The sequence below is a fragment of the Carlito syrichta genome, unplaced genomic scaffold, assembly GCF_000164805.1.
Source record: "Carlito syrichta isolate Samal-C Ts95f unplaced genomic scaffold, Tarsius_syrichta-2.0.1 Scaffold309773, whole genome shotgun sequence".
Classification (NCBI taxonomy): Eukaryota; Metazoa; Chordata; class Mammalia; order Primates; family Tarsiidae; genus Carlito; species Carlito syrichta.
Window position 1 is genome coordinate 490199 of NW_007253869.1, and position 12451 is coordinate 502649.

Below are 12451 nucleotides of genomic sequence, written 5' to 3' on the forward strand. Positions count from 1 at the left end.
TGAGCATGCCACTGCACTCCGACCTGGGTGACAGAGTGAGACTCCAACTCAAAAAAAAAATGGTTACCTTGAAGGCTTCGGAACAGTCCAAAGAACATTTCCCCTTCGCCGGTCCTGATAGGAAGGGACATGCAGCACTTTAGGAATGAGAGTCAGGTGGTGGGACGAAGACCCAGAGATCTCACCATGAACTTTTGGGACATGAAGAGAAGGCCTTACTGAAAGGGGATCCCAGAAAGTTCTAAGACTTCCATCTGCATGGCCCAGAGATGTTGCCCTTGGCCTGTGAATTGTCGGTGTGCCTGGCAAGAAAAGGCTGAGGAGACAAGGGTATCAGTCCCTTTGACAGATGGACACCACAGGCCTAGGAAAGAGAATACAGATGCAGAACCACAGATGTACTCTGAACAAAAGTGAAAATGGCATCCTAGCAAATACAATGATAAGGAGACAGGAATGATCAAGTGACACTGGAGTCCGTGCCTGGTGCCTGAATTCCAGCCCAGCACACTGTATTAGAATATTGCACTATAATAGAATAATCTGGGTTATGATAATACTCCCTGCTTTCTGCCTTCCTCATTATTCCTCTTCTGGTCAAGAACAAATGGCCAAGAGCACCTATGGTGCTCCAGGTTGGTGCTTCACCCACCAGACTGGAGTTGGAAGAGACCTGGTGCCTCTGTATCACCACGTTAGAGAATTCCACTGAGTTCTGAGCTCCTCTCCACCCCCCAACTTTCAACTTTGGGATGGCGGCCCTCATTGCTTTCTGAATCCCTGACTGAAAGCCTTCCCTTGCCCCTTTGACCTACGATAGAGTCAGAGATGGAGTCTTTCCCACTGCGTCTTTCACCTGGGCCATTGGAGGGAGGGGCAGCGAAGGCGTGGGAAGAAGAGTGGCAGGATGGGGGAGGGAGAAGTGATTGCACTGGCTCCTCCTGCAAACTGGCTTCTGCCACCTGTTCACCCCCAGACGGAGGAGGACAAGAAGAACCTGCTGCGTCTGCAGGACCTGGTGGACAAGCTGCAGCTGAAGGTCAAGGCCTACAAGCGCCAGGCTGAGGAGGCGGTGAGTTCAGGGTTTTCTTCCCTTTTTTGTCAACATACCTAGTATATATGAGAACCTCTGAGCATCCCCCACTGGGGCCTGAACAAAGGGTTTGCTATAAACTTTAACTCTCAAACATTTACTGTACGCATCTGGTGTGCTCAGAGCTGTTTCAGGCACTCTGAGTTAACAAGAGCATTGCCCATGAGCTGCTTATAATCCATTCACCATGAACCCAAGAGAAGGCAGTGGGGGTGCTAATGCAGGACACGGGCAGCTGAAGCTAAAGACAGGAAGGCGGCCGCAGAATTGGGCTGGAAGAGGATCCAACTAGGCACAGGACATGGGGACGACATCTGGTGTACAAGGGGTGCTGATGAGCAGGAACCCAGGGTCGGAGAGCTTCCCTCTGAGTCATGGTTGGTGCAATGAAACTAGATTCTGAGGTGGCCCAGGTGAGGCAGCCTCACCTTGGGCATTGGATTCACCTTGGGCATTGGATGACCACAAAAGATTCTGAGTGCCAGACAAGTTTGAGAAGGGTGTCCAGCCAGGTGCAGGATACTCTTGGGTAGGCTGTTGCAGGAACATGGGTGAGGGGTGAGTGGCTCAAGGAAAGAGCCGGACTTCCAGGCTAAGAGGCTGGGAATCCTCACGCCTCAGTCCCTCTCATCTCGTCCCTCCACCCCCTGCAGGAGGAGCAGGCCAACACCAACCTGTCCAAGTTCCGCAAGGTACAGCACGAGCTGGATGAGGCGGAGGAGCGGGCAGACATCGCCGAGTCCCAGGTCAACAAGCTGCGAGCCAAGAGCCGCGACATCGGAGCCAAGGTGGGTCCCTCCCTGAGCTTCGCTAGGCACCCCTGCATTAGCATGCCTCCTGACAAGAGTGCCCCTCAGAGTGGGCACGGCCCCCCCTATGTGTGGCAGCCCTGAGTCCCACAACACCCATAACCTGAGAATCTCCTCTCCTACTTCAAATTGCACCCCGCAGACTGGATCATCTGCAGAAAGCCCCCCTCCCCCCAAATCCCAGCACCTCTGACATGGGAATTCAAGATCCTTGGGACCCTAACCGCTCCCTCCAAGGAAGCCTTTGGAAGCCCTAGGGACTCATCCCCATACCCTTCCTCCCTTTTGCCAGCTGCTTCCTCACACCTCTTATTCTTTCCTCAGCAAAAAATGCATGATGAAGAGTGATGCTGGCTGTGGAACCTCACTTTGGCTAAGCTACAATAAATATGAGTGTCAGACTCTGCCTGAGTCCTTCTGTCCCTCACCAGCTGTTCATCCTGGAGTGGGAGGGTTGGGAGCCTGAGAGCGGGAACTCCCAGCCCCTGCATCAGAGCTGCAGGAGCCAAGGCATCTCATCTCAGTAGAGAAGAGAACTGAAGCCCAGAGTGAGGTGTCCTTCTCATGAGGCATAGCCAGGAGTCCAAGTTCTGTTCAGTCAATCACACATGAGAGGAGACAGGGACATTTCAAAAGTGGGGAAAACAATGGCACCAAAAGGGTGAGCCCATTCTAGATGATGGGAGATATACTTTTGGTGCTGAAGCTGAAGCCACTTTCCACCTACCCCGCCTCTGAGGCTGCAGAAGTTAAAGGTGTCATGGGACACCTATTCTTTCCTAAATGAATTTTTCATCAATGCCAGGAGAGGCTAGGGATGGAGGTGTGGGGAAGATCCTTTCTACTCATCCCTTGGAAGTAACCCTCAGGGAATCTCCCTCCCTGTCGCCCGCAGGGGTCTGACCCCCACCTATGGGGGTCAGCCCTTCACCATAAGAGCATCCTGAGGCTCTGGGGCCAGCTGACACTGAGCCCAAACCAATATACAGTGAGGACCAAACCTGGGCACTGCTCGCCTTATGTTGGCTCTCACACAGATACAGACAAGCACAGGTGCATGGGCGGTTCACACCCCAGATTGCACTTCTGCTCTCTCTGAGCTCTTACCAGGGCCATTTTGGTCTAGGTCACACAGCTGCTCAGGGGACAGGGCTAGTCCTGCCCCCATTCTGCGCAGAGCAAATCCCTGCTCCCCACTGAGCTTTGCAACCAAGCTTTCCTGACTGCCTCCTCATCCCTTTACCTGGCCCCCCCTCTCCCTAACTCCCCAGCTAAGCATCTTCTATCCCTCCTCTGAGACCTCGCCACCCTCCTCCCACCCCCCCGGTGTCATTCAACTAGTCTTGAGAATAGACTGTGCATAAAGCCCCAAGAACTGTGGGCAGTGACCAAATAAAATCTGACAGGAGAGGCTGCCAACCCTGATGGGAAGCCAGGACATGAGGATAGGAGAATAGGAGGTAGGAGACAAGAAAAGTCAGTCCAAGAGTAGAGCAGTTGTCACCAAGGGAGCAAAGCACCACTATCAGAGTTCAAGATCCAGGGTTCAGGCAGAGCTTGGGAACCGGGGCCTGCAACAAGAAGGAGCAACCCAGAAGAAGGAGGATTTATTTCAGGACAGGAACACATGCACTAGAGACAGGGGACAGCAGGTCAGCTGGGATGGAGCCACTGGGCTAGGTCATGCTGGGCTTCTCAAGCTGGGCAGGGGTGTTCTGGACACACACGGGTGTCTAGGGCTTGGTAGGGCTGATTAGCAGACTGCAGCAGTGCTTGCTCCAAACCCCCTCAGAGCTGAACCCTCTCATAGTGTCTATGGTGGGGAGCCCTTCGCTGGTTTGTCTCTTTTCAAGTCTGTGAGTGTTTGCTCAAAGGGTAGGCACACCTGACATCGCTGAGTCTCTGGTGTCAGCACCCGGTCTATGCCTGAGAGATACTCAGGAAATGGGTGCTGAGGAGCTAGCAAGTCGGGAAGGTAGAAGGAGCTGTAGAGGAGGCTGACCATTTTTTTCTGAGCTATAAGGTTGCTTAGCCGTTTCAGTGTCAGGAGAGATGGGGTCTAGCCCTAGCTCTGTCACAAATAAAAAGCTCACTTCCCCTAGCTGGGCCTCAATTTCTTCTTATGTGGAATGAGGGCATTGGACCAGCTGACAGTCAGGAGCTCTTTCAGCATCAGCATTTTGGGAATCTCTCCCCCTGGTGCCTCAGGCTGCCCCTCTCCCTGCTGCCTGCAGACCAAGTTCTCCCCACACCACGAGGGGGAGCTCTTCACACACCCAAAGTGAGCACCTCTGTTCAAGTCCTCTAACCTTTGCAAACAGGTATCGCGGGTGGGCACTTGCTCACCTTGTGCCTTCGCAGACACAGAACTCTGGGTGCCCAGCCACCAGGCACACCACAAAGGGGCCTTGCACACAAAGTTGCAATGCGGACATTTTGTGTTGGAAAATGTCTTCAGCTTCTTCAGGCTAGCCACCACCTCCTCATGGCTCAGACCTGATCCCGGCTCTGGGCAACATTTTCATAATTCCTTGGCATTACTGATCTGCCCAATTTCCGGGGAAGAAAAAAGACTCATTGGCAGGATTCAAATCTTTTAGTTTGGGAATGACTTAGAGGCCCAATTTCTCTCCCTCCCCTCCTCCTTCTCCTCCTCCCCCTGCAAGTCCTCCTCCTCCCCTAGCAAGTCCTCCTCCTCCTCCCCCCACAAGTCCTCCTCCTCCTCCCCCCACAAGTCCTCCTCCTCTGGCCAGATCTTCATTAGGAACCAGATCACAGAGAACCAGGCTCCACAAATAAGTCCCCAGTGACTTCTCAGGCTACGCATCTCGGTAGGGGACAGTGGGCTGGGAGGCTAGTGATTCCGAAGGAGATGTGCCTGGGTTCCACTATCCCCTTCGTCTGGCTGGGTCTGGGAGCCAGAGAGCCCCAGAGTCACTGCTGGTCCCCTGTGAAGATGGAACCAGGCAAGGAAACCTTGTCAGGATGGGTAGCCAGGGCAGGAAAGGGGGCATCATCTCTTCTCAGAAGACAGGTACTCACCCTGGGTGGCCCTGGGTACCATCTCAGTCCGGTAGATCTTGAAGGCATCATAGGCAAAGACAGAAACCAGGATGATGCCAAAAACCTGTGAGAGGAGGAACAGGGATGGCACAGCAGGGGCCATCAGGTCGCTGGATGCAGGGAGAGGAAGGTGGGTAGCACAGGGCGAGGTACAAGCCAGAACTCCAGGCCTTGGCTTGGATTTTGATTCAGAACGCATGCAAGCCCCAGCCAGAGGTCCTGAGGGGCTGAGGAGCCCTGCAGGGCTGAACTCACAAAAGCAGCAATGGCAGCTCCATCCCGGGAGGTCACAGCTGCAAAGGAGACCACCAGGAAGATGATGATGGCGCTGACACAGCGGAGGAAGTCCTGGGGGGCCAAGGATACAGGGTTAAAAGGACCTCAGAAAGCAGGGGGGCATCACCCTGAGGTTTTCCAGACTAGGCGGTGGCCTGACCCTCAGGCATCTTGAATCCCTACATGAGGACACAATATAAAGCACGTTCCAGAGGGAGAGAGAGCCCACACTCCTATCCAGGGAGTGAAGGCAGATGAATTCAGAGCAACCAGCACCAGAAGCCAGGTGCTGGGGTGGGGCTGACCCAGGCGCAGTGGCTGGAGCCTGGGGGATGAGGGGCAGTAAGTGGAGCACACTTGCCCGGACTCCTGGTGAGTGGGAGAGCAGATCTAAGGGACGTGGTCCTCCTTGTTGTCAGTGCTGGAGCTGTGAAATTAGTGTGGGTCAAAGCACACAGGACTGTGCAGGGCACAGCATGGGGTAAAGCCCAGCGGGGGTGGGGGGGAGGTGTTAGAAAAGGGAAGCTGGGAGAGGAAAGAAAAACTCAGCATTCAGAGGAGAAGAAAGGAACCAGAGCAAGGCAGGGGGTCCAGGTTCCTCACCAGACAGGGCCAGTTAAGACGATCGAAGCGCAGATAGTACTGGGTGGCAAAAAGGAAGAGGAAGGCGAGTGTGATGATGAACTCCAGCAGCGCCGCGGCCATGTAGGCGGAGATGGAGGCCGTGAAGCAGATGAAGATGATGAAAGTCAGGGCCTGCAGGACCGAGCAAGTGGAGCTTGCCAGGGCGGTGACAGAGGCACAGGCCAGGCCTTTGCCTTTCCCTCTGTGAGAGCTCCCCTGGATGGGCACCCACCCCCCATCCTTGGAGAGAAGGAATAGCTCTGACACATCTCCCATCCCTGGTGTCAAGAGCCACCGTTGCAGGGCATTTACCCACTAAGGGCAGCCTCCCACTCTGCCCGCACAGGCATCCCGGCCGCCCCAGGAGTCCAGCCAAGCTGCACAGCTCCCGGGAGCACTATTCCACGGTAATCCACCGGAGTGTTGACCCTCAAGCACAGAGTACAATGTGAGCGCCAGCCCCAGCAGTTGTGCCCACAAGACCTTGCACCCCAGGAGGTACCCCCTGCCCCATTATGCTTTCCCCACTCCCAGATGCCTGAAACTCCTCCAACAAGGACGAGAGCCTTTGATTCCACACCAAGAGAGAAGGCTCAGAAGGCAGAGGCTGCCCAGTGGACTCTGGCGGTCCCTTCAGCTCTGGCTACACAGGGTGACAGATACACAGGGCCCTTAAGTTTACACTGTGGTCTTGCTCAGTGGCCCGGAGATGACCCTTTCCTGAGAAGAGATGTCCCTGGGCAGCAGACAACAGATGAAGTGCGGCTACAGGAGGTCTGGCCTTTTTGACTTCCCGGATATGCCAAGAAGTCATCTTAGAGGCCAGGGAAAGACAGGCCTACATTACTCCCATCCCATGCCTACGTCTCACATTCCCCTTAATGTCTCAGAAAGCGGTCCTGTCTGACTTCGAACCTTCCTGCTGCAACTGAAAACTACTGTCACTGAAAACCACTCTCCAGCTGGAGGGGCAACAAGAAGGCAGAGTAGCACACGAGGAAGGGGCAGCTGGGGGCAGGAAAGGGGTCCAGAGAGCCTGGGGAGGGAGGCTGCTAAGGGGTGAGCCTGAGGGACCAGAACAGGGCTAGTGGGGAGCCAGGGTTGGGTGAGATGGAAGCACCCAGGTTGGGAAGGCAGCTGTTACCAGCTCAGTTTCCAGCAGGATGCCTTTGAGGGAGGAGAAGAAGGTCTTGTCCACGGCGAAGCCCTGGAGCACTGCAGCTGCCCCCTCCTCAGGGGGCCGGTCCTGGCGATCCCGAGCACTGAGCATCTCTGTGGGGCCTCCCGGCACAGCCACCCACTGCCGCTAGCCCAGAAGAGAAACAGAAACCTGGCAGGATGGGGAAACAGACAGGAGCAGGAAGACACCTCGAGAAACCTGAAAGTGAAGCGGGAGACCTGCCCACAGGGCCCCAGGGGAAGGCGGCCGCTGGGGGCCTTGCCCAGATGGGCCTTCACCCAGCTGCCCGGAGTGTCTCTGCGGCTGCCGGCACCGGCCCCCCCAGGAGGCACATGAGGAGGGGAGGAGGCGCTAACCCCTCCCCTTATTCGGAGTCCAACCCAGCCTGGAGAAGGGGAAAAGGAAGGGGGAGAGGAGGAGGGCCAGAAAGAAACTAGGAGGAGCTGGGAGATGAGCCAAGGAATGGGACAGGACTAGGAGCCCCCAGGGACCTAAGCCTGAAGAAGTCTGTGTCCCCCTCCTCTAACCTTAACCGTCTTCCTCGGCTGGTTCTTTCTCCCTTTTACTCTTGGGGAGGGTGGGAGCTGGAGCCTGGCCCAGGCAGCGCCCCCCCACACACACACCAAGCTGCAGCAGCCAGGACCAGAGGACAAAGGCGGATTGTTGGGGGACAAGGGGGCGCTGTGTGCCTGCTGCAGTGCCTCAATGGGCCTCTGTCTCTCCCGCATGCTGGGAGCGCGGCCTAGCCCCCCACCCCGGTGTCTGGGGGTGGGCCCGGGAGTCACAGAGGGGAAGGAATGGGAAAGAGCTGGCAGGGTGGGCAGAAGGTGAGGGCTGGTGGTGGGACAGTCTGGCAGACCACAGGACGTTCAGGCACCACAGATGCCAAAGACAGATTAGGCCATTTTTAAATGCAGATATTTATTTGGATAAATCTCTCCATGTGCAATAACAGCTTCCTCCTCAGAATCATCCGTGTCGAAAGACTAGTAAGTACACCAGAACACGTCCAAAGTTGATGCTCACTGAGTGGCTGATGAATGAATGATCAAACATACACCTCAAATGAGGAGCTCTCTGCTAGCAAGAGGGAAGTAACCAGAAAGTGCCTGTGCTGGGCCAGGGCGGCAGGAGATGGGAGGAGAGGAAGAGATAGGAGTGGTGACCTTCAGAAGCGTGCAGAACTTTGAAGACTTTTCCTGAGAGCAAATGCCAGGACACCAGCTTCCAGCAGCCCCAAGCAGCAGCCGCTCCGTTCAAAAAGTGCTTCCAAAAAGTGCAGAAGTGCGGCTTTCCACCTAAGCCCCCGTCCTGTCCAGGCTTCTGGTGCTCCAGGCGGCGCTGTGCAGGAACCAAGCATCAGGGTGTCCCTGCCCATCGTGGCAGGTGGTTGCACACCTAAGTCTAGTTTTCCCGACAATGGGCCGGCCTCCGGTGGGCACAACTAGGCCATCATACGGGGACGCACACACACACAAGCCAAGGAGACACGGTAGAGCCTGCGCTCCAGGCAGTAGCCCTTGTGGGCACCCTGCTCACGGTGGCATGGGCGCCGGTAGAAGACGGTCTGGTTGTGGTAGAGCAGCTCCGAGTTGCCCAGGGGATCCATGTGGGAGCCCGTCTGCAGGCTGACACAGTGTGGGCACAGGCAGCGGGCGTGGTACAGGTCCTGGGGGAGCCGGTTCAAGTCCCTGTCCAACCTGTGAGGGCAACACTTGTCAGGCCCTAGAGGGATGGGCCAGAAACAGAGAGGGCAGGGCAGAGTGGGAGTGCTGGAGGAAGGAAACTCTGCAGCGAGGGAGGAGGAGGGCCAGCCTCTTGTCTCAGCTCTGCACCCACTTGCTGTGTAACTTTGGATATTAATTTTCCCAACTATAAATGAGGGCAAGGGGTGAAAGAGTGGCTTTCCAACTGATCCTGGGGCCCTTCAGTCTGACGCGTACACTGGGCTCTAGCATGAAGTTTCTTATTGTAATTATTACACTTTAGGTAATGAGGTCAATTATTATTATCACATTATTGCAATAATGAGATATAATTTAGGTTTATTATTATTATCGCATTATTGCAAAAGTAAAAACTGCTCTGATATCCAAAACTAATAGTCCTGACCAGTCCCAGTCTCTGGAAGGAGCCATGGTCAACCTTTCCTGCACATCCTTCCAGATGCTATCCAAGCATATATTATAAGCACACCTAAGAATGCACGGGAAGATTTCTTTATGTATTCTGAAAAGATTTTGTGGCCAAAAATGGACTCGAAAAGTAGATGCTCCAAAGGTCTGAGACACCAGTAATCTAGCAGGAAACGGTCCCCAAGTTGTAGGACTATTCCCCACAGAGACAAGACGTGGCAAACGGGGGTTCAGCTAACACAGCATTTCCCAAAGTGAGTTCCCTAATAAATCCCAAGAAAAGGGTTGGGTGGCCAAATGAGTTTAGGAAACACTGAATTTAACGGTTTCTTTTCCACAAACTTCTTGCAGACTTTAATGTACAAAAGGCATTATGAGTGTCCAAGGAGTAGGGGTTCAAAGAGCCTTTACCAAACTTACTTGACAACATCACTTTTCTTCTGAAGAGCAGTTTGTAGGATGAGGATGGCACAGGACACATTTTGGGGAAAACCAGTTGAGTGTTTATTAAGGGTTCATGGCCTCCCAGCGAGGGGTCTGAACTGCAACTGAGTCAACCACTGGGCACCCAACCAGAGGTTCCTACACCATTGAATTTGGCCCAGGACCCAGCCAGCCTTTGGAGACCACTCCAAAAGATCATGCCCTGTAGTGTCCATTTTGGATCTAATTTCAATTAAAGCTGGCCCCCTTCCCCAAAGCCAAGACTAAGTCAGAACTAGACTTATGGGGGAATGGGAACACAGACACCCAGTGAGGACATGAGATAGAAGCAGAAATAAGTTTGGGATCCCTAAAGCCCTAATTTTTAATATTTTGCTCCATTGTCCCTATTTCAGTGCATCCCAATATTTTTCACAGCATGGTGTAAGTAGAGAATTATAAAATTTGTGTGGCCCCCTGAACAAAAGAATATAATAACCATGATCGTAATCAAAGTCTAGCTGCCCCAAGAGTTGAGGGTTTCCTTGTCCTAGTATACTTGCAACCCATTCATAGCCCCCATGAATTTGATATTGGGATGCTTCATGCCTGTATCGTGCCATTATTCCTTGATATTTCAGTTAGAAAGACATGGACCATTATAGGGATTTTTAAAAAGAAAAGGAAAGAACCAATACAGGTACAGACTTTAATACATATCATTTCATTTGATCTGCATATTAGCCTATGGGGTGTTAGATAATTTTACAGATGACAAAAAAAAAAATGAGTTTTAAAAACTTGAGTAACTGGCTCAAGGTCAACTGATGAGAATCAGAGCTAGGCCTTATCTAACTACCAAACATTTACAGCCTCTCTGAGATCAAAAGAGGAAGGGAGAACTGCCCTGGTCCCTCCCATGTACCCTGACCACACACGTGGGGAGTGGTGGCACGTGCAGGCATTCAGGAAGGGCAGCAGACTCACTCATATCTCCATGGGGAGATAGCCCTGCTGTTGAGGGGTCCATCTTCACTGGCCTTGCAGGATTCTGGGTGCTGGGTGAAGCTAGCCAACTCTGGGGGTGGCATGGACACAGTATTCCACTTCAGCCACTCCTCAGGGGGGTCCTGCCAGTGGCTGCAGTCCCTCTGGAGCCGCAGACTGTAGGTGTGCTTTCCAATGACCATCGCCAAAAATGCAACCACCTGTAGGAAAAAGCCGGTGACAGAACCACTCTCACCTCATCTGGGTCCCCCTCCCCCATGGTGAGCTCCCCTTGCTGCACCCTGAGATCTAGCTCCACCCAGGTTCTAGCTCCACCTGCCCCCAGCCTCAGACCCGGGAGCCCAGCCTTCCTCCACCTTCAGCAACATCTCCGCTCCTTTCCCTCTCTACACAGCCCTCTGCCAAGCCTCTGAGCACACTCACCAAGTACATGCCAGATGCTCCTCACTCAGCCACAGGTGCAGCACCGACCGAGACAGCCCTCCTTGTGGAAGCAGGCTGACTGGAGCAGGTTAGGAGTCCTGGTTTTATTTTCAGCAAACCTGTTTTGTTTATTCAAATTTATTTCCACTATCTTTTGGAGGGAGTGACTTGAGATTGAAAAAAAAACAAAAAACCAAAAACACCTGAAAGTATTTCCCCAGCCAGGCTCAGTGGCTCAGCCTGTAATCCCAGCGCTCTGGGAGGCTGAGGCAAGTGGATTGCCTGAGCCTGAGGGTTCAAGACCCGCCTGGGCAACTTGGCAAGCCCTCATCTCTACAATAAATCAAAAAATTAGCCGGGTGTGGTACGTGCGCCTGTAGTTCCAGCTACTTGGAAGGCTGAGGCAGAAGGACCGCCAGAGCCCAGCAGATTGAGGCTGTGGTGGCCGGGAGCATGCCACTGCAGTCCAGTCTGGGCGACAGTGTGGGACTCCAACTCAAAAAAAAAAAAAAGGAAGTATTTCCCCAAAGTTGCTTAAAATGCTGTGTGCATGGAAATTGTGATGACCTTCATTACACGCCCTGTAACTGATTGGGTAAATTTTGCTCTTTGCACTTTTCCGGGCGTGGGGTCAAAGCAATAGTGTTCCGCTATTCTGTCTTCTTGTGAACTGGCATTATGTGGATTTCCCTGGTTGGTCTGGTATCCCAAATTAGGAAACGTCTCCTGGCCTCCCTTCAAGAGGCCTCATTTCCATGATGCCCGCCACACCCACCCAGAATCTGGTCTCCATTTTCCTCCCTCTCAGATGTCCTCCTGATCACCCGCCTTAGGGGATATTTCCCTTCCCCTTGATCTCATTTGAGCCCATTCCCTTGCTCTCTGAGCTCCTCCCCATCTTTGATGCCCCCAAATTCATGACCCCCATCAACTATGACTTCTCCCCCATTGCTCATGACCGGTTCCCTAACTCTCCCTCGCCCTCTCCAGTCACTGCTCCCCTCCTCCATCCCCAAACTTTCCCTGATCTACTCCTCGGGACAGGGATGCAGGCCTAACCCCACAGGACAGCTGAGAAGGCCCCAACTCCATGAGTTTGTTGGCTGGATGGGCAAGGTCTGATGAAAGCAGCTGTGGGTGACTGTGCCCGTTGCACAAATGAGGTGGTGGAGCAAGGAAGAGGAGGGACAATGTCATAGCCTCATCTGAGACCCCGGCAGAGGTCTCCTAGTTCCAGGGACCAACCTGCTCCCACCCCCACTCACAGGGCCTTGGGGACACAGCCCATGGCAGGGACAGCTACGGTTATCAGGCCACGGATGAGCCCACACATCCTCAACACCCCCAGCAACATAGCCCTGCTCTCTGGGTTGTCAGCTAAGAGGGAGTATGTGAGCCCCAGCAAGTCTCAGAGTTG

General features: G+C 53.7%; 3 protein-coding genes across 4 annotated transcripts in view; 1 reads left to right on the top strand and 2 right to left on the bottom strand.

Annotated features, from left to right (window-relative positions):
- LOC103270245 (myosin-6) overlaps positions 1-2347 on the top strand; it is a 27585-nt gene extending 25238 nt beyond the window's left edge. Inside the window, exons 36-38 of the mRNA XM_008067778.2 lie at positions 977-1072; positions 1747-1881; positions 2227-2347. Of these exons, the coding sequence (XP_008065969.1) occupies positions 977-1072; positions 1747-1881; positions 2227-2250 (255 nt within the window). The 3' untranslated portion in view covers positions 2251-2347. The remainder of the gene's footprint in view (positions 1-976; positions 1073-1746; positions 1882-2226) is intronic.
- A 2132-nt stretch (positions 2348-4479) lies between these two features.
- On the bottom strand, positions 4480-7366 carry CMTM5 (CKLF like MARVEL transmembrane domain containing 5). 2 transcript variants are annotated; one of them, XM_008067779.1, is made up of 5 exons: positions 7010-7366; positions 5845-5997; positions 5221-5313; positions 4945-5029; positions 4480-4850 (listed from the first exon to the last, which is right to left on the bottom strand). In XM_008067779.1, exons 1-5 carry the CDS (start codon positions 7133-7135, stop codon positions 4837-4839), a joined length of 471 nt encoding a protein of 156 aa, XP_008065970.1. In that variant the 5' UTR covers positions 7136-7366; the 3' UTR covers positions 4480-4836. The 2 variants fall into 2 exon arrangements, with proteins under 2 accessions (XP_008065970.1, XP_021573159.1); XM_021717484.1 differs by lacking the exon at positions 5221-5313.
- A 1123-nt stretch (positions 7367-8489) lies between these two features.
- IL25 (interleukin 25) overlaps positions 8490-12451 on the bottom strand; it is a 12824-nt gene continuing 8862 nt past the window's right edge. Inside the window, exons 3-4 of the mRNA XM_021717476.1 lie at positions 10591-10841; positions 8490-8745 (exon numbers count right to left, since the gene is read on the bottom strand). Coding sequence (XP_021573151.1) covers positions 8490-8745; positions 10591-10841 — 507 coding nt within the window. The remainder of the gene's footprint in view (positions 8746-10590; positions 10842-12451) is intronic.